This window comes from Pseudophryne corroboree, chromosome 2, assembly GCF_028390025.1.
Source record: "Pseudophryne corroboree isolate aPseCor3 chromosome 2, aPseCor3.hap2, whole genome shotgun sequence".
NCBI lineage: Eukaryota > Metazoa > Chordata > Amphibia > Anura > Myobatrachidae > Pseudophryne > Pseudophryne corroboree.
The window spans coordinates 436,702,791-436,725,002 of NC_086445.1; the positions used below are offsets into that span (position 1 = coordinate 436,702,791).

General features: G+C 40.8%; 1 protein-coding gene across 1 annotated transcript in view; it reads right to left on the reverse strand.

The window, feature by feature from the left end:
• Nucleotides 1-22,212, reverse strand: part of MYH15 (myosin heavy chain 15) — a 90,957-nt gene that overhangs the window by 48,194 nt on the left and 20,551 nt on the right. The window contains exons 7-18 of the mRNA XM_063953636.1: nucleotides 19,726-19,746; nucleotides 17,086-17,178; nucleotides 16,279-16,342; nucleotides 14,236-14,334; nucleotides 13,009-13,112; nucleotides 12,757-12,895; nucleotides 11,514-11,632; nucleotides 10,654-10,803; nucleotides 9,770-9,940; nucleotides 9,476-9,655; nucleotides 9,257-9,389; nucleotides 8,632-8,699 (exon numbers count right to left, since the gene is read on the reverse strand). Of these exons, the coding sequence (XP_063809706.1) occupies nucleotides 8,632-8,699; nucleotides 9,257-9,389; nucleotides 9,476-9,655; nucleotides 9,770-9,940; nucleotides 10,654-10,803; nucleotides 11,514-11,632; nucleotides 12,757-12,895; nucleotides 13,009-13,112; nucleotides 14,236-14,334; nucleotides 16,279-16,342; nucleotides 17,086-17,178; nucleotides 19,726-19,746 (1,341 nt within the window). The remainder of the gene's footprint in view (nucleotides 1-8,631; nucleotides 8,700-9,256; nucleotides 9,390-9,475; nucleotides 9,656-9,769; nucleotides 9,941-10,653; nucleotides 10,804-11,513; nucleotides 11,633-12,756; nucleotides 12,896-13,008; nucleotides 13,113-14,235; nucleotides 14,335-16,278; nucleotides 16,343-17,085; nucleotides 17,179-19,725; nucleotides 19,747-22,212) is intronic.

The following is a 22,212-nucleotide window of genomic DNA, read 5'->3' on the forward strand; positions in this document are numbered from 1 at the left end:
ACACAGCTTAATTGTGGGGGAGACTGGGGAGCAGTTAGGTTATAGCAGGAGCCAGGAGTACATATTAAAATTAAACAGTGCACACTTTTTTTCTGCAGGAGTGCCACTGCCAGTGTGACTGACCAGTGACCTGACCACCAGTATATAGTATACTATATTGTATTGTGAATGTCTGCCTGTAAAAGTTAAACACACGTCGTGTGACTTGTGTGGTGTTTTTTTATTCTATAAAATAAAAAACTCATTCTGCTGACAGACAGTGTCCAGCAGGTCCGTCATTATATAATATATACCTGTCCGGCTGCAGTAGTGATATATATATATTTTTTATATCATTATTTATCATCCAGTCGCAGCAGACACAGTACGGTAGTTCACGGCTGTAGCTACCTCTGTGTCGGCACTCGGCAGTCCATCCATAATTGTATACCACCTACCCGTGGTTTTTTTTTCTTTCTTCTTTATACATACTACATCTCATTATCATCCAGTCTATATTAGCAGCAGACACAGTACAGTACGGTAGTCCACGGCTGTAGCTACCTCTGTGTCGGCACTCGGCAGTCCGTCCATAATTGTATACCACCTACCCGTGGTTTTTTTTTTCTTTCTTCTTTATACATACTACATCTCATTATCAACCAGTCTATATTAGCAGCAGACACAGTACGGTAGTCCACGGCTGTAGCTACCTCTGTGTCGGCACTCGGCAGTCCATCCATAATTGTATACCACCTACCCGTGGTTTTTTTTTCTTTCTTCTTTATACATACTACATCTCATTATCATCCAGTCTATATTAGCAGCAGACACAGTACAGTACGGTAGTCCACGGCTGTAGCTACCTCTGTGTCGGCACTCGGCAGTCCATCCATAATTGTATACCACCTACCCGTGGTTTTTTTTTCTTTCTTCTTTATACATGCATACTACATCTCTTTATCAACCAGTCTATATTAGCAGCAGACACAGTACGGTAGTCCACGGCTGTAGCTACCTCTGTGTCGGCACTCGGCAGTCCATCCATAATTGTATACCACCTACCCGTGGTTTTTTTTTCTTTCTTCTTTATACATACATACTACATCTCTTTATCAACCAGTCTATATTAGCAGCAGACACAGTACGGTAGTCCACGGCTGTAGCTACCTCTGTGTCGGCACTCGGCAGTCCGTCCATAATTGTATACCACCTACCCGTGGTTTTTTTTTCTTTCTTCTTTATACATACATACTACATCTCTTTATCAACCAGTCTATATTAGCAGCAGACACAGTACGGTAGTCCACGGCTGTAGCTACCTCTGTGTCGGCACTCGGCAGTCCATCCATAATTGTATACCACCTACCCGTGGTTTTTTTTTTCTTTCTTCTTTATACATACTACATCTCATTATCATCCAGTCTATATTAGCAGCAGACACAGTACAGTACGGTAGTCCACGGCTGTAGCTACCTCTGTGTCGGCACTCGGCAGTCCATCCATAATTGTATACCACCTACCCGTGTTTTTTTTTTCTTTCTTCTTTATACATACATACTACATCTCTTTATCAACCAGTCTATATTAGCAGCAGACACAGTACGGTAGTCCACGGCTGTAGCTACCTCTGTGTCGGCACTCGGCAGTCCATCCATAATTGTATACCACCTACCCGTGTTTTTTTTTCTTCTTTCTTCTTTATACATACTACATCTCATTATCATCCAGTCTATATTAGCAGCAGACACAGTACAGTACGGTAGTCCACGGCTGTAGCTACCTCTGTGTCGGCACTCGGCAGTCCATCCATAATTGTATACCACCTACCCGTGGTTTTTTTTTCTTTCTTCTTTATACATACATACTACATCTCATTATCAACCAGTCTATATTAGCAGCAGACACAGTACGGTAGTCCACGGCTGTAGCTACCTCTGTGTCGGCACTCGGCAGTCCATCCATAATTGTATACCACCTACCCGTGGTTTTTTTTTCTTTCTTCTTTATACATACATACTACATCTCTTTATCAACCAGTCTATATTAGCAGCAGACACAGTACGGTAGTCCACGGCTGTAGCTACCTCTGTGTCGGCACTCGGCAGTCCGTCCATAATTGTATACCACCTACCCGTGGTTTTTTTTTCTTTCTTCTTTATACATACATACTACATCTCTTTATCAACCAGTCTATATTAGCAGCAGACACAGTACGGTAGTCCACGGCTGTAGCTACCTCTGTGTCGGCACTCGGCAGTCCATCCATAATTGTATACCACCTACCCGTGGTTTTTTTTTCTTTCTTCTTTATACATACTACATCTCATTATCATCCAGTCTATATTAGCAGCAGACACAGTACAGTACGGTAGTCCACGGCTGTAGCTACCTCTGTGTCGGCACTCGGCAGTCCATCCATAATTGTATACCACCTACCCGTGGTTTTTTTTTCTTTCTTCTTTATACATACATACTACATCTCTTTATCAACCAGTCTATATTAGCAGCAGACACAGTACGGTAGTCCACGGCTGTAGCTACCTCTGTGTCGGCACTCGGCAGTCCATCCATAATTGTATACCACCTACCCGTGGTTTTTTTTCTTCTTTCTTCTTTATACATACTACATCTCATTATCATCCAGTCTATATTAGCAGCAGACACAGTACAGTACGGTAGTCCACGGCTGTAGCTACCTCTGTGTCGGCACTCGGCAGTCCATCCATAATTGTATACCACCTACCCGTGGTTTTTTTTTCTTTCTTCTTTATACATACTACATCTCATTATCATCCAGTCTATATTAGCAGCAGACACAGTACAGTACGGTAGTCCACGGCTGTAGCTACCTCTGTGTCGGCACTCGGCAGTCCATCCATAATTGTATACCACCTACCCGTGGTTTTTTTTTTCTTTCTTCTTTATACATACATACTACATCTCTTTATCAACCAGTCTATATTAGCAGCAGACACAGTACGGTAGTCCACGGCTGTAGCTACCTCTGTGTCGGCACTCGGCAGTCCGTCCATAATTGTATACCACCTACCCGTGGTTTTTTTTTCTTTCTTCTTTATAGATACATACTACATCTCTTTATCAACCAGTCTATATTAGCAGCAGACACAGTACGGTAGTCCACGGCTGTAGCTACCTCTGTGTCGGCACTCGGCAGTCCATCCATAATTGTATACCACCTACCCGTGGTTTTTTTTTTCTTTCTTCTTTATACATACTACATCTCATTATCATCCAGTCTATATTAGCAGCAGACACAGTACAGTACGGTAGTCCACGGCTGTAGCTACCTCTGTGTCGGCACTCGGCAGTCCATCCATAATTGTATACTAGTATCCATCCATCTCCATTGTTTACCTGAGGTGCCTTTTAGTTGTGCCTATTAAAATATGGAGAACAAAAATGTTGAGGTTCCAAAATTAGGGAAAGATCAAGATCCACTTCCACCTCGTGCTGAAGCTGCTGCCACTAGTCATGGCCGAGACGATGAAATGCCAGCAACGTCGTCTGCCAAGGCCAATGCCCAATGGCATAGTACAGAGCATGTCAAATCCAAAACACCAAATATCAGTAAAAAAAGGACACCAAAACCTAAAATAAAATTGTCGGAGGAGAAGCGTAAACTTGCCAATATGCCATTTACCACACGGAGTGGCAAGGAACGGCTGAGGCCCTGGCCTATGTTCATGGCTAGTGGTTCAGCTTCACATGAGGATGGAGGCACTCAGCCTCTCGCTAGAAAAATGAAAAGACTCAAACTGGCAAAAGCAGTAGCACCGCAAAGAACTGTGCGTTCTTCGAAATCCCAAATCCACAAGGAGAGTCCAATTGTGTCGGTTGCGATGCCTGACCTTCCCAACACTGGACGTGAAGAGCATGCGCCTTCCACCATTTGCACGCCCCCTGCAAGTGCTGGACGGAGCACCCGCAGTCCAGTTCCTGATAGTCAGATTGAAGATGTCAGTGTTGAAGTACACCAGGATGAGGAGGATATGGGTGTTGCTGGCGCTGGGGAGGAAATTGACCAGGAGGATTCTGATGGTGAGGTGGTTTGTTTAAGTCAGGCACCCGGGGAGACACCTGTTGTCCGTGGGAGGAATATGGCCGTTGACATGCCTGGTGAAAATACCAAAAAAATCAGCTCTTCGGTGTGGAAGTATTTCACCAGAAATGCGGACAACATTTGTCAAGCCGTGTGTTCCCTTTGTCAAGCTGTAATAAGTAGGGGTAAGGACGTTAACCACCTCGGAACATCCTCCCTTATACGTCACCTGCAGCGCATTCATAATAAGTCAGTGACAAGTTCAAAAACTTTGGCCGACAGCGGAAGCAGTCCACTGACCAGTAAATCCCTTCCTCTTGTAACCAAGCTCACGCAAACCACCCCACCAACTCCCTCAGTGTCAATTTCCTCCTTCCCCAGGAATGCCAATAGTCCTGCAGGCCATGTCACTGGCAATTCTGACGAGTCCTCTCCTGCCTGGGATTCCTCCGATGCATCCTTGCGTGTAACGCCTACTGCTGCTGGCGCTGCTGTTGTTGCTGCTGGGAGTCGATGGTCATCCCAGAGGGGAAGTCGTAAGCCCACTTGTACTACTTCCAGTAAGCAATTGACTGTCCAACAGTCCTTTGCGAGGAAGATGAAATATCACAGCAGTCATCCTGCTGCAAAGCGGATAACTGAGGCCTTGACAACTATGTTGGTGTTAGACGTGCGTCCGGTATCCGCCGTTAGATCACAGGGAACTAGACAATTTATTGAGGCAGTGTGCCCCCGTTACCAAATACCATCTAGGTTCCACTTCTCTAGGCAGGCGATACCGAGAATGTACACGGACGTCAGAAAAAGACTCACCAGTGTCCTAAAAAATGCAGTTGTACCCAATGTCCACTTAACCACGGACATGTGGACAAGTGGAGCAGGGCAGGGTCAGGACTATATGACTGTGACAGCCCACTGGGTAGATGTATGGACTCCCGCCGCAAGAACAGCAGCGGCGGCACCAGTAGCAGCATCTCGCAAACGCCAACTCTTTCCTAGGCAGGCTACGCTTTGTATCACCGCTTTCCAGAATACGCACACAGCTGAAAACCTCTTACGGCAACTGAGGAAGATCATCGCGGAATGGCTTACCCCAATTGGACTCTCCTGTGGATTTGTGGCATCGGACAACGCCAGCAATATTGTGTGTGCATTAAATATGGGCAAATTCCAGCACGTCCCATGTTTTGCACATACCTTGAATTTGGTGGTGCAGAATTTTTAAAAAAACGACAGGGGCGTGCAAGAGATGCTGTCGGTGGCCAGAAGAATTGCGGGACACTTTCGGCGTACAGGCACCACGTACAGAAGACTGGAGCACCACCAAAAACTACTGAACCTGCCCTGCCATCATCTGAAGCAAGAAGTGGTAACGAGGTGGAATTCAACCCTCTATATGCTTCAGAGGTTGGAGGAGCAGCAAAAGGCCATTCAAGCCTCTACAATTGAGCACGATATAGGAGGTGGAATGCACCTGTCTCAAGTGCAGTGGAGAATGATTTCAAAGTTGTGCAAGGTTCTGATGCCCTTTGAACTTGCCACACGTGAAGTCAGTTCAGACACTGCCAGCCTGAGTCAGGTCATTCCCCTCATCAGGCTTTTGCAGAAGAAGCTGGAGACATTGAAGGAGGAGCTAACACGGAGCGATTCCGCTAGGCATGTGGGACTTGTGGATGGAGCCCTTAATTCGCTTAACAAGGATTCACGGGTGGTCAATCTGTTGAAATCAGAGCACTACATTTTGGCCACCGTGCTCGATCCTAGATTTAAAACCTACCTTGGATCTCTCTTTCCGGCAGACACAAGTCTGCTGGGGTTGAAAGACCTGCTGGTGAGAAAATTGTCAAGTCAAGCGGAACGCGACCTGTCAACATCTCCTCCTTCACATTCTCCCGCAACTGGGGGTGCGAGGAAAAGGCTCAGAATTCCGAGCCCACCCGCTGGCGGTGATGCAGGGCAGTCTGGAGCGACTGCTGATGCTGACATCTGGTCCGGACTGAAGGACCTGACAACGATTACGGACATGTCGTCTACTGTCACTGCATATGATTCTCTCAACATTGAAAGAATGGTGGAGGATTATATGAGTGACCGCATCCAAGTAGGCACGTCACACAGTCCGTACTTATACTGGCAGGAAAAAGAGGCAATTTGGAGGCCCTTGCACAAACTGGCTTTATTCTACCGAAGTTGCCCTCCCACAAGTGTGTACTCCGAAAGAGTGTTTAGTGCCGCCGCTCACCTTGTCAGCAATCGGCGTACGAGGTTACATCCAGAAAATGTGGAGAAGATGATGTTCATTAAAATGAATTATAATCAATTCCTCCGCGGAGACATTGACCAGCAGCAATTGCCTCCACAAAGTACACAGGGAGCTGAGATGGTGGATTCCAGTGGGGACGAATTGATAATCTGTGAGGAGGGGGATGTACACGGTGATATATCGGAGGATGATGATGAGGTGGACATCTTGCCTCTGTAGAGCCAGTTTGTGCAAGGAGAGATTAATTGCTTCTTTTTTGGGGGGGGTCCAAACCAACCCGTCATATCAGTCACAGTCGTGTGGCAGACCCTGTCACTGAAATGATGGGTTGGTTAAAGTGTGCATGTCCTGTTTATACAACATAAGGGTGGGTGGGAGGGCCCAAGGACAATTCCATCTTGCACCTCTTTTTTCTTTTATTTTTCTTTGCGTCATGTGCTGTTTGGGGAGGGTTTTTTGGAAGGGCCATCCTGCGTGACACTGCAGTGCCACTCCTAGATGGGCCCGGTGTTTGTGTCGGCCACTAGGGTCGCTTATCTTACTCACACAGTCAGCTACCTCATTGCGCCTCTTTTTTTCTTTGCGTCATGTGCTGTTTGGGGAGGGTTTTTTGGAAGGGACATCCTGCGTGACACTGCAGTGCCACTCCTAGATGGGCCCGGTGTTTGTGTCGGCCACTAGGGTCGCTTATCTTACTCACACAGTCAGCTACCTCATTGCGCCTCTTTTTTTCTTTGCGTCATGTGCTGTTTGGGGAGGGTTTTTTGGAAGGGACATCCTGCGTGACACTGCAGTGCCACTCCTAGATGGGCCCGGTGTTTGTGTCGGCCACTAGGGTCGCTTATCTTACTCACACAGTCAGCTACCTCATTGCGCCTCTTTTTTTCTTTGCGTCATGTGCTGTTTGGGGAGGGTTTTTTGGAAGGGACATCCTGCGTGACACTGCAGTGCCACTCCTAGATGGGCCCGGTGTTTGTGTCGGCCACTAGGGTCGCTTATCTTACTCACACAGTCAGCTACCTCATTGCGCCTCTTTTTTTCTTTGCGTCATGTGCTGTTTGGGGAGGGTTTTTTGGAAGGGCCATCCTGCGTGACACTGCAGTGCCACTCCTAGATGGGCCCGGTGTTTGTGTCGGCCACTAGGGTCGCTTATCTTATTCACACAGTCAGCTACCTCATTGCGCCTCTTTTTTTCTTTGCGTCATGTGCTGTTTGGGGAGGGTTTTTTGGAAGGGCCATCCTGCGTGACACTGCAGTGCCACTCCTAGATGGGCCCGGTGTTTGTGTCGGCCACTAGGGTCGCTTATCTTACTCACACAGTCAGCTACCTCATTGCGCCTCTTTTTTTCTTTGCGTCATGTGCTGTTTGGGGAGGGTTTTTTGGAAGGGACATCCTGCGTGACACTGCAGTGCCACTCCTAGATGGGCCCGGTGTTTGTGTCGGCCACTAGGGTCGCTTATCTTACTCACACAGCGACCTCGGTGCAAATTTTAGGACTAAAAATAATATTGTGAGGTGTGAGGTATTCAGAATAGACTGAAAATGAGTGTAAATTATGGTTTTTGAGGTTAATAATACTTTGGGATCAAAATGACCCCCAAATTCTATGATTTAAGCTGTTTTTTAGGGTTTTTTGAAAAAAACACCCGAATCCAAAACACACCCGAATCCGACAAAAAAAATTCGGTGAGGTTTTGCCAAAACGCGGTCGAACCCAAAACACGGCCGCGGAACCGAACCCAAAACCAAAACACAAAACCCGAAAAATTTCCGGCGCTCATCTCTAAATAAAACTCATTATACAGGAAGTTCATAACAAGCAGAAATAAATGTTGCAGCTGCTCAGTGAGACTGTTATAGCTGCTGAAATGATCACTATGGCAGTCTAGTTACATTTATTTATTAACAGTTTCTTATATAGCGCAGCATATTCACTGTGAGGAGTGCTGCCTTAGACTATAATGTGAGGAACACTGCTGTACAATTCCTGTTGTTGAATAATTTAGTATACTACATGTATGGTGCTCCAAACTATGGCAAAATGTAATCATGAAAGCCACAAGTTCCACGAATTCCAGATAATAGATATTATGTGCCAATTGTATGTAGAAGTTACTCAGAATGCTGATAATTTTGTGTTACGTGATCAATAAAGTTCACAGGAAGTACACAAGACACTTGATTTCACCTTATGCTGAGAGATAGAAAGCAATTCATTTCAGTTAACAATTTGAGGGGTTTATGTGTCTGTGTGTAGTTTACAGCACCAGCTAAATTATACCCAGGATAGTACATTTAAGTAGAAAGAACAAAGTAAAATGTGACCTTGTGCATAGACGACACAGTCTGGAATGAAGCTCCTTTCTTGCGCTTTTTTTCTCCACCTTGGTCAGCTGTCGACAAGAAACATTTGATCAAACAGTGAATGAGCCACTATCTGATGTGATGCGATTGCCTAATTGGACCATACGTATAATTCATAAATGCCTTCCCATTTCTACTGATTCTTCAGTTTTGACAATCTATTTTTTTGAGTTCTTGATATTCAGGTTTTCATATTTCAGCCCTCCCTACACTGTAAGGGATATTTTACATAATATCAGGCTAAAAGGATAAAGAGCATAGCAATTTGTTGCGAGTATCTCCGTTTGTCAATCTCTCATAATATATTTATGCATGATAGTTTAACTTACTACAATATGTACAGTAAATGAGCTGTGCACTCTAAATATAAATGGGAGGAAACTATGGAACAGGACTAAAGATTAGGAAAGTACCAAACTTTGATCTAAATAGCTTGGACACATTCATGAGCTAAGATGTAGTTCTTACTGATGGTTAAATAATAATAATAATAATAATAATAATAATAATAATAATAATAATAATAATAATAATAATCTATGTATCTTTTCTTTCAGTACTGCAAAAATATCATAATTGTACTGACCACTGTCTGAACTGATGTAGTTTTCAAACAAGCAAGCCAGAAGTTTGTTGGATGACTTTTGGAAGAGTCCGACGACTGTTTCATTAAGTGGATCCTTGTTCTTCTCTAACCAGCCCATAATGTTGTATGGAACCTAAAGTAGCAAGCGTAGAGAGAAAACATTGCTGCACTGAAAGCATGTTAACAATGGGCCCTATTATTTATCACTGGGTCACTTACCACTCCAGCATAGTGGACAAGTTCAAAATGAGCTTCATATTTTCTCTTCTTGTCAATTCTTGGTTTTTGGAGGTTGGGTGATTTTCCAAGGTGGTTGTCATAAAGCTTTGACTTGAAGGTCATGTCTGTAGCCTTAGGAAACATGCACTCCTCTTCAAGTATTGACAAAATTCCCATAGGCTAATGGACAAAATATATGCAACGTAAAATATATATAACACAATATAGTAGCATAACAGTGAACTCATAATATTCAATAAGCAATACGGAGATATAAGAAATTAAACATATTACCTTTTCAATCAGGTCAATGCAAGCCTGTAAATCTAGGCCAAAGTCAATGAACTCCCAGTCAATTCCTTCCTTCTTATATTCTTCTTGTTCTAGCACAAACATGTGATGATTGAAAAATTGTTGCAATTTTTCATTTGTGAAATTGATGCAGAGTTGTTCAAAGCTGTTAAACTAGATAGAACATAATATTTGTGATTCAAATGAAATTAATATATCTCATATTCATGTACAAAAATTGGATCTATTTATATATTTTTTTTATTAATTAACAGTCAGATTTATGCAAATATCATACACATTTCCACACTCGATTTGGAAGGAAAATACCTCACTATTGTTTTTTTGTCAACCAATAAACCACTAATTGTAATTATCCAAATACTGAAATGCAGTTATTTTAGTCTATAGAAAGTTTTATATTTAGAATATCTAAAGTAACATACGGGTTTATGTACTAAGCCTTGGAGAGAGGTAAAGAAGACGGAGATAAAGTACCAGCCAATCAGCTCGTAACTGCCATGTTACATGCTGTGTTTGGAAAATGACAGGAGCTGGTTGGTTGGTTGGTACTTTATTTCCATCCACTTCATCCCTCTCCAAGGCTTAGTACATAGGTCCCATAGTTATCCAGTGGTTTTTAACAATCTATGCTGGATACTACAATGGAAAACTTTACATTGGCATACAATTTCATCTATAGTAAATTATTTAAACTGAAGATGCATTATTATTATTGATTAATCCAGTGGAAATGCAGTTGATTTTTGTTATCTCTTCATTTAACCTATGAAAATTGCATATAAATTATGAGTCATGATATTTTATTATCACACACTCTCTGTACTTGTTATAATTGCTGAGTATCTCCGGAAAATAGGACTTACATCAAAAATTTCAAATCCAGCGATATCAAGTACACCAATAAAGAACTGTCTGGGTAACTTTGTATCCAGTGTCTTGTTAATACGAACCACAAGCCATTTAAACATTCGGTCATAAATGCCTTTGGCCAATGCTCCGACTGCATATACAACCTAGAGACATAAAGCATAAAAAAAGTATCAGAACATCACATCCCATTATTGTATTATGAGCAGTTTCTATTGGTTGCCAGCACATGAATATGTCCTCAAGCAATTGGCTACTGAAATGACTTATTACTTCAACTGGCCTAAGCATTCTCATAAAGGAGACACAAATATATACAGTAGCTACCAAGAGGGAAACATTTGGTTGTGATTTTAAATGCAAAGTATATCAATAATAACAGGTCTAATGTACAAACAAAAAAATTTGGTTAACTATGCAATATATAATATTAAATTGCTTTGAATACATACATAGATCTAATCTCACTTATCATTGCAATGTAGCAATGGATTCCAAGATTTGTCTAGATCAGAGGAGGTGTGCAACCTGTAGGTCAGGACATATAATATAGTTCTAGTATCAATCTGCCGCTGAGTGTGAAAAGAATTGTAATATTGCACTTTTTATAGTTTTCATAAATGTAAATTAAAGATGACATGAAGATAAATAACTAATGTGCTAAAGGTGGGTATAAAATTGGCTATTATATGATAAGAGTAGCTTATTTTTAGCTATTAATTATAAACCATGTATTATACCTTAGAAGTAAACTTTAAAGAAATGTATTTTACAAAAGGCTAGTGAGATGATCGCTGCTTGCGTATTTACCAAGTCTAGAAAGATTACATAGTGTCTGCATTTCTAATAGTCTCACCTGTTCTACGGATTGACCTTTGGTCACGTACTCATTGCCCACTTTCACTCTGGGATGCATCAGACCTTTCACCAACTCAGAGGAGCTGACCCCCATCAAATAAGCAGCTTTATCTGTGCCTGATAAAACAGAAAACAAAGTTGGTACTCAAACTCCTACTTAATAATATTCAAAGTACACGAATACAATATAAAACCTTAATAATAGTACTGAAACAAAATTGCTCTCTTGATTTGTAATACACCGTAGATTTGCAGAGTGACCACTTTACTGACAATTTAAAAATAAAAGTTTTGTTTTTTTATTTAAAGTAAAAAATATAATTTTAAAAGTATATGTAAATGTCTATAGGTCTCTACTGAAAGATTAACTTTGATATGCTCAGTGGCAATAGATTCCCTATAGTAATAGATCCCCAATGACATTGCCCCCACCACCTTAGTGTCTGTAGTTCACTATAGAAGTGCCGTCTGCACAATCCTCCCCCAGTGGCAAAATCTTAGGTATTATTAGTAACCCCCCATGATCTCGGTGGCAATAAATCACCTTGCGGCACGAAACACCCCCCCCCCCCCCACCACCACCACCACCTGTATCTAATAATCTTCCTGTGGCTATGGATAACCGCCCCCATATCACTTACTCGTCCCCCTCATGTAGAGTGCAGCAGACTGGCTCACGGGTCACTCATCACTCTAAGTGCAGAGACCAGCTCATTTTTTATATATATAGTTTACTGAATAACTGATAAATACATAATACAATTAACTAAACTAGGAACTGTGTTTGTTACATAAGAGACTACAAGCCCTAAAAAGCATTAGTACAATCTATATGATAAGCCAGATTCACTTTACATGAAGTCAGTGTATCCTGGCTTCCTATTATACTCTAATAACTAAAGCTTTGTTCCCATTCTACTCTCTATAGGGGGGTACTCACAGAGCGATCGCTGCTTAAAATCTAAGCAATCTGACTAGATTGCTTAGATTTTAAGCAGTGATCTCTCTGTGTGTACCCCCACAGCGATAGCTATGCGCAGCCCCGCGCATCGCTATCGCTGGTGCTAGATGGGCCTGCTGGGTGAAATGAGCCCCCCCGCACGCTCAGCACACATCACGCTGTGCTGAGCGGGGGGGGGGGGGAGATGTGTGCTGATTCGCTCAGAACACATCCGTGAATACGGCCCTTAACTCTACACAGTGACAACATAACACATACGGTTAGTAGATGACTGACTTACTTTCAGTGCCATCAGGCTCTGCTTGTTCTTCCCTTTGTTTTTGTTTAAATTTCATGTTTCCAAAATGCATTATTGCACCTGTCAATTTGTAAGCACCATATTTTTCATCAGAGATAAACCCCAATATGTCAAACGCTTGCTGTGGAAAAGAGGGTGAAAACATCTGGTCAAATACCAAGCTGTCTGTATCTTTTGCTGGTTAGCCCTGTGTTATTTCAGGGGGGTTGCCTCTACCAGACAGTCAGTACTTACGTCAGTTGCAAGTAATTCTTCACTATCATCTAAGTTGTCTACCGTTACAACTCCTTGTGAGCTAAAGTGGAAATCATAAGGGTTTGTGGTCACTAAGAGCATATCTGCAAAACAACAAAACAGAAATGACATTAAATTAGCATTTATATAAAGGTAATGAATGAACAACAGGGCAGAATGGGCAGTTACCAGGGACCCACACACAAGGAGGGCCCCCACACACGGGTATATCACAAGCATGGGAGGGGGCACTGAAGCATAATGTGCACAGGGATTTCTGTGTGCTATGAACTGAACTGGGTTCACTACAGTGTGTTTAACACAATTGCAGTGCTGGAAGTATTCACACTTTTATACCTGTTATTAAACATTTGAATAATAGCAAATCATATTGATCATTTTATTGGTAAAGGCCACGACAAGTTAGTTGCCTTGGGTCTCCCACAAACCTTAACGCAGCCTTGTATACAAGTTAAGGGATAGGAAAAATCAGGCAGTGGCTACAGGAACTCCATATTACAAAGTATAGCTGGGATTTCCTGGTAATCTTGAATGAGCATGCTCAAAATTCAACCTACATTGTAAGATCACTGTATCCAATCCAATAGACTAGGCTGTCTAACTTTCAGACTGTGGCTACATATTGTTTTCCAGGCTTTTTTTGTGTTACCATGACAACCTCTGTATACTCTATTGTATGATAGTCTTTTAAAAAAAATAAATAAATAATAATAATAATAATAATAATAATAATAATATTCAACCCTTTAGCCTAGTAATAACATATGTAATATGTTACCCTTTTCATATGGCTGCTTGCCCAGAACTACCATAAATACCAATTTATCAATGAATAGCTACTACAAACAATGCAGAACACTTGGAGAGTGACAAGTTGTCCAGGCTGCCATATGCTATTCCTGTACAAGATCTATAGGCAAATAACACCACTTAGAGCACATATTATTTGCTACGCATAAGATAGCCAAGGTTTTAGAATATCACTTTAAGGTATGTACATTACATGTTGCCATTGTGTCCCATACAGGACACAAAGGCAACATGGCAAGATGTATGTACAGCTTGTATGTTGCCAAGAATGTTATTCAGTCATAATTATTCTTTAATGACCCTTATTATTTGTAACATCCCCATAAGTCACTTATGGTTAAAGACAGAAAACAGAGATAATGAGGTGCGATTATAATGTATTTTATGGTGTCTCACCGATTAGCTCACTCTTTTTCCCAGTTGTTATCTGATAGAAAATATGGTAACTTCGTTCTCCAGGTTGTTGAAAAATTACTCTGGATTTTTCCAGTAAGTCTGTCAATGAAACAAAGAGGAATGTATGAAATCATTCATTTTAGTCAATTGAAAATCAGTTTGTGCTTGTGTCCAGGCATATTGTGTTCAAGTCTATTTATACTGTCTAATAAATATACTGTATACTATGGTGCAGAAAATATATCATTTGTAATATAAGGGGCCTATGTATTAATAAACGCGACACTGTTGTGATTACTAAAAATCCATTTTGCGGCGGATATTTTAATTGTTAATGAAAATATCCCCACTATGCACTAAAGGGCCCCATGCACTACAGCGACTTGTCCGTCTGACATGTCACAGGCGATCACCCAAGGCAGTCTCCCGGGGGGCAGGATCACCCAAGATACATCGTATGCTGTCCTTTTGCATATGATGTATTTTGAGCGATCCTGGCCGATCCCAGCCATGCCTGCAGCACATTCAGTCTGGAGGATCTGATCCGATGCTTACGGGAACGCGCATCGGATCGGAAACACCTCCAAAATGCCCGATTTCATCCGGTATATCGGGCCGAATGCCCAAAATCGGATGAAATCGGGCATTATCATCCTAGTGTATGGGGCCCTTTAGTGAAACCCACAGAGACAGCTGTAGCAATAACCACTGTCCATGCAAGTTACTTCCCCTATGTTTTTCAAAAGACTCCTCCGGGGAAAATGTGGCACTGTGCATGTGCACAGTGTCAGTTTCCAAAGACGGCGCCTGGCGAAGGCTGCGATCCAATGATGGTGTAAACTAATGTAGGCAAACTCTGAAAAGCTTTGCTTTGCAGAGTTTGGTACATAGGGATCAGATCACAGTCCCCATTGATAATAATAGGGACTACGATCTGTAGTGCTAATTAGCATTCTGCTGGAGATTTCTGTGAAATCTCCTACATTAGGCTATTAGCCACTTGCCTGGTGTGGTCGCTTCAGATGCGACCACTCAGAAACACCCACAAGATAATCTTCCAGCAACTCTCAAAGGGACCTCCTGGTCCCTCTGCTTCCTTGTTCCCTCCTCCAGCACCTGCCATGCTGCTGGTCACTGATCTGGCAGCTCGTGGCTGCCTAGGTTAACAGCTACCGGGGAGCTGTAAAGAAAATTAAACATCTCCCACATTCCCTATGTACACTGGGTGGCTGCAGAGAGGATACGTTTTAAATAGATGTACTTAACCTAGTGGTTCTCAAACTGTGTGCCGCGGCACCCTGGGGTGCCTCAGGACACTTGCAGGGGCGCCGTGGATCGGTACTGCAGGACCAATTCAAATTATTTATGGCCACTGTAATAGGCAAAACCAGTGCTGGTGGCTGCCAATCATAAAATATGTGGACAAACAGAAGCAAATCTTGTCACTCACCACATAACTGAAACTAAGGATGACATATAAACACAATTTGCTTAATGTAATATTTATTTACTAATTTCTTAATAAGAAACTTTTGACCTAGGGGTGCCGTGAAAAAAATCTGATTCTCTAGGGCGCCGTGATTCAAAAAAAGGTTGGGAACCTGGTCTTAACCCAATTCAATCATAAGCAAAAAAAACGTCAACTTCTGAGCAGTTTTTGGAAAAAATATTAGGCAGGTAAGTGGTTAGCACATAGCATCAATTCATAAAATTATGCAGAAAGTGCAGTTTCTACATAAGATTATGAAAAAAGTAGACACATAGGCGTGATTGATAATAAATGATAAATGATAAAACAAAATAAGAGTATTATGGCAGATACATGTGTGGATAGTAAAGTGCACAACAAGGCTTTCTTATATTTGTTTCTGGTTCCTCATATGCTGAGTATAATTTTGTTATTAGCCTCGAAGATGATTAAAAATGAATGTTAACAGCAACATAAGAGAATATACAGGGCACAGCGACACTCAGGTGATGGCTAGACATTGTAATTACAGCAAATATGAACATAAGGGCAAACTCATAGATATGCAAACTTACATATTTCAATATCAGCAGAAGACAACTTGCCAGTGGTACCAAAGTGAATTCGTATGAATTTACCCTGTAGATAACAAAAGTGAGTAATACATATAATAAACATTTTATATATATATATATATATATATATATATATATTGTGCTATATATATGGTAACGGAAACATATTTAACATCTTTAAAATATACTAAAATATGAAAATGAACACAGAAACACTATTTTGAAAGCTGTAATATATAGCATAATGTTTTATTTCACCAATAAAATGTTTATATAAATATCTAGAGAACACAGCATAAATGAGTATAGAGCAATAAGAATCCTGAGATGAATAATAACCATTATCTTTGCATAAAGATTCTGTGAAAGTGTTTCTATGGCACAAGTAGAGACAATCTTATATCATAAACAAGTTACAAAAGAACAATCAATCATGAAAGGCAATTTCTTCTTGTCACTTAAATGAAAAAATATGTTACACGCAATTGTAGCAAACTGATAGATTATCTTCAGTTCAGGTATACAGAGCTTCCTTAATTCACTAAAATAGTCCTGTTTAAAACTCATGTATAATTTATGTTACATGGCCTAATTCGGAGTTGATCGCAGCAGCAAATTTGTTAACTAATGGGCAAAACCATGTACACTGCATGGGGGGGGGGGCAGATATAACGTGTGCAGAGAGAGTTAGATTTGGGTGGGGTGTGTTCAAACTAGAGATGAGCGAGTTCGGTTTCACTCTGATTTACTCGGATTTACTCTGAATTACCCCCACAGTCTGGAAACAGAAACTTAAGAAAAACTTACAAAACGGGAAGAATTGTCATTTCTCAGAGTTTTGGCATTTCCAAAGGCTTCTAGGGCAGGGTTTGCCTGGATGATTTGATCTTCCAGGGTTCCCTACAACAAAGACAAACACTTCAATACATAATATACATGTATATTTGCATTGAAATACAGACAGTAGATGTTGCAAGTATTTGTTATGGTGAACATGAAATCTGAACATTGTAACTGGTAACGTCTGCCTCGTCCACCACACTGTCACTACATTAGACTCTCCCACGCTCTTCTCTTGCCAATGTTCTGTCTTTAACTTAGCGACTCCCATATCCCTCTTTTGGACCCCCAACTTCTTTCCTTCAACATCTCCAATCCTTCTCGCTTAAAGACTGTCTTATCTCCCCCCATCACCACTCTCTCCTCTCCTAATCTGCTGTGTACCTCTACAACTGCACTCTCACCACTGTCCTGGACTCTCCTGACCCAGTTGCCACTATAAGCTTACAATAGGCCTCCCCACCAAACTTGGAACTCCACTCTGTAACGTAGGTTCTATAAATGATCTAAGCACCTTGGGAGGAAAACACGCTCACTCACGGACTTCCACCATTTTAAATTAATTCACTCCTCTTATAGCCCTTTCACTTTTACAGCCTCTTCACCACTTTCAATTCCTTCCCCTCTTCCTCTTCTCTCTCTGCACTTGACTTTACAATTTAAATTTCATTTTAAATCCACCCTCCCTTCTGGGTCAGGATATAATGAAGTCTAAGTATGGCGGCCTTGCGGGATGCCTGCCGAACTCGGACATGATTGCCCCTTTAAAAAACATGCAAGTTTGGCCGGCATTCCGCACGGCTGGCAAACTCGGACTTCATTACATCCCGGCCCTCATCTCTAAACCCGCCTCCACCACCTCTACATTGTCACTCTCCAAGGTTCTGTCTTTTACCCCCCTTCTCTTCCCCTTCTACACTAATTAGCTCCTTCAGCCTTCAATACCACTAGTACTATCTGTCACTAAATTATTCTGAGAACAGTAAAGAATACTTTTCAAGGGTGGACAACATTAAAGTACTAGTGCATAGTGCATGTCTTAGTAGAATGGTCAGTTAATACACAACAAAATACAAAATTGCAGAAAATAATTTTTTGGGGAAATTCGTTGGCGCTCCTGTTCAACTCTCTGCTGCCTCCCACTTTTAGTCTGGATCTATCCCAGAAGATCCAGAGAACATACAGGAAAGTGATAAAAGGTGGAAAAAGAGGGTTGGCGCTGAGGGTGAAAAATGAGAGATTGATACTTATCTAAATGACGGGGTGTGTCGACTTTATGATATCTCTTCTTTACCCTTTATGTTCTTAGTGGTATTCCTCCAGAGAATTTCAGACGATGCATGTAAAATAAAGATTGCAATGATTGTAGATTATATGTTCAACCCACTTATGAATGAGTTATTCCTGTTTGATTATTTCTTATATGTAGTTTATCTTAGTCGATGTACTTAGCTTACATAGTAAATGGTATAATGAAACCCATAGCGGTTTCTTTTCGGAAGACTTAAGAACCACACATATTTCAATAGGGTATTCTCATGAGGTAGATGCGTACCTCAACTTACACAATGTAAATTGATTGCAGACTTATCAAGGTATCTTTTAGACAAAACCACGCTCCAATACAATACAGAAAAGAAAAACAATGCACGAAGTTGGTTCCTACAGTGCGTACCTAACTTACACTAGTTAGGTGTAATATCCTCATATAAAGGTATCTTTTAAGTACAAAAAGGGCGTACCAGTACTCACAGGAGTTCTTATATATTCCAGTCACATCAAGGTATCTTTGTCTTTCTCCCAAAAACGAGCGGTGTATTGTCCAACATACAATGGTCCCCACCCAACGCGTTTCGAGTTTACCACTCTTTATTAAGGCTGATAAAGAGTGGTAAACTCGAAACGCGTTGGATGGGGACCATTGTATGTTGGACAATACACCGCTCGTTTTTGGGAGAAAGACAAAGATACCTTAATGTGACTGGAATATATAAGAACTCCTGTGAGTACTGGTACGCCCTTTTTGTACTTAAAAGATACCTTTATATGAGGATATTACACCTAACTAGTGTAAGTTAGGTACGCACTGTAGGAACCAACTTCGTGCATTGTTTTTCTTTTCTGTACTATATTGGAGCGTGGTTTTGTCTTAAAGATACCTTGATAAGTCTGCAATCAATTTAAATTGTGTAAGTTGAGGTACGCATCTACCTCATGAGAATACCCTATTGAAATATGTGTGGTTCTTAAGTCTTCCGAAAAGAAACCGCTATGGGATTCATTATACCATTTACTATGTAAGCTAGGTACATCGACTAAGATAAACTACATATAAGAAATAATCAAACAGGAATAACTCATTCATAAGTGGGTTGAACATATAATCACAATCATTGCAATCTTTATTTTACATGCATCGTCTGAAATTCTCTGGAGGAATACCACTAAGAACATAAAGGGGAAAGAAGAGATATCATAAAGTCGACACACCCCGTCATTTAGATAAGTATCAATCTCTCATTTTTCACCCTCAGCACCAACCCTCTTTTCCACCTTTTATCACAACAAAATACAAGGTTAAAAGTTGCATAAATTTGGAGCACGTACCCCAGTCTTTGTTGCTGGTTGCTGTAAAAAAGAAAAAAATATCAAGCCAGATTTTCATTACGTTACCATCCTCTTATTCCATATACATGTTCCAAATTTTAAATATATCTTACAAGCAAAATATAAATTAATACAAAGAAATAAGAACGGCACCTGGGCGCAAATAATTAGAAGTTCTGGGATGTTTAGAAACAATTCACCTGATCAAGGATTGCTGCTTCACCTAAGAGGTCACTGTTACCTCCCAAAAATGCAGAAACAACAAAAAAAATAAATGAAGCGCTGTCCTGATCAGTATAGCTTTAAAACATAAAACATTTATTAGACATTACACAGACAACATTAATCTCACGGCTAGTATATTAAAAAATACTTTTTTAAAATACTCTTTTAAAATATAATTAACCCCGTGGCCACTTATCAATTGATCAACTTAATTACTGCAGTATTAATCAGCAAAGTTCCTCACATTTGTATTTGCCAAAATGGAATCAGAACCAAGCTTAAAGATGTTAGAAGCTGTCACCTAGTCATAGAGCAATAATTGACTGCCAGTTCGTAACTTTTGCCAGATGGAAACAAGCTCAGAGCTGTTAAAGATGCTCAATTAGTGTCATGTAACAATCTTCAGCTGTTAGTTCATAACTTATGAGATGGTTTAAATTCAAAGCATGCATGCAGATGGTTAGTAGAAAAACTGATTAGTAATTAGTACTCAGGGATTTCTGTCCAGAGAATATTTCAACTCCACAGTCCAGCGTGGCCACGCTAATAATTAAAATCAACACAACGTGTCTTCAGACCAGGAAAGCAATTAATGGAGTGACGTCTCACTCTTGATAGTTACCACTCCGGTCCTCACGTACAAGTGTTGAATGCAACTGATCATCGCCGTGATTAGCACTCCTCTTACGCGTTTCTCCGCCTGTGTGCAGATCGGCGGCTTCTTCCAAAGAATAATGAATGAATGATGGTACCTTCTATCCGTCTGCTATTTATACGGAGACCGGTACTATTACCACTTCCTGGTTCCGTAGTACGCGCATGCGCACTGCATGCGTTCCACTCATGCGGGTCATCTCTTCAATTTTAATCGTTATCAGATGATTAGTCCCGTTTGTACACAAGCGCTGTGCGCCTTCCGTCCATGCGTTCAACTTTGTAACATTATAGGAATACTTCCTAATTACATTACTGAAGTATATACAGATCCAACTTTTAATTGTACCTTTCATCATTAATCAAAATAATGTGCATATGTATATTAAAATATAATTTAAAAACTTAAACATATATTGTATCCATCCCAGAACCTTTTTTCTATACCGCTGATAGCCATTTAAATTCTTAGTCAATTTAATTCAATGATCTATTAACAATGCATTTATATATCAACCTGGAATTATATAACCTGAGCATAAATATTCAGTTCAGATATCTCAAAAACAATTAAAAAATAATTAATAATTAATATAGAACCCCATATTTACCTCCTGTCATATATTATTCAATTCAACTGTGTCATTCAATCCCTGTGGTTTCAAAGTGCATAATCTAAAAATCCAGAAGGCTTCACGCCTACATAACCTGTTAAAACGATCACCCACCCTTTGTGTACCACTAATCTGTTCAATGCCTTTAATTTTAATTTTCTCACATGTACCATGAGGACAACTAGATATATGGTTTGATAAGCAATGTGATTTAACCTTATTATTAATATTACGTTTATGTTCCATAAACCTTATATGCAGTGTCCTTGTGGTGCGTCCTACATATTGTTTTCCGCAACCACAAGTCAGCACGTATATAACATAGCTGGAACTACAATTAAGAAAATCCTTAATATCATACCTCTCCTTTGTAACAAAAGATGTTATATCAACTGACTTCTTGTCCATATATTTACAAGTCTCACACCTCTCTTTCCCACATCTGTGGAATCCAACAGGTAATTTAGTGGGTAACCAATTCCCTCCTTTGGTCTCGTTTTTAGAGTGAGTAATTGTTCTCCTAAAGTGACTAGGTGCTAGTTTGCCCTTCAAGTTATCTGCTCTGCGAAACGTGACTCCCCCCTCTAATAGTCTAATAAATGATACTTAATGCACCTCTGCAAGATAAAAGGAATACATAGCAAAAGTGCACAAAAAGATAAAGGATAGTGCATTAAGAGAGGAGAGAGCAGAAGAAGGAAAATAAATAATGTTTTCTATATGTTCACACTTGCAAACATTATGCTGTATTTGACTGGGTTTGTTGATTGTTTGTGTGTATATGGCACTTGTACTGTACATCCTTGTGACTAGAGAGGCAGAATGGGGGAGGGGAGGGTCTGACGTAGGGCATACAGCAGTAAGATGTTCACACCAATTTATTAAGACCTGCAGAAAACCACATATACACCTGCTCGGAGGCATATCTTTGGCAGTGCAAGATTGGGTTAAACTAGGTGCATGTGCTGATGCAGATATGGACTGGTCTGAACTC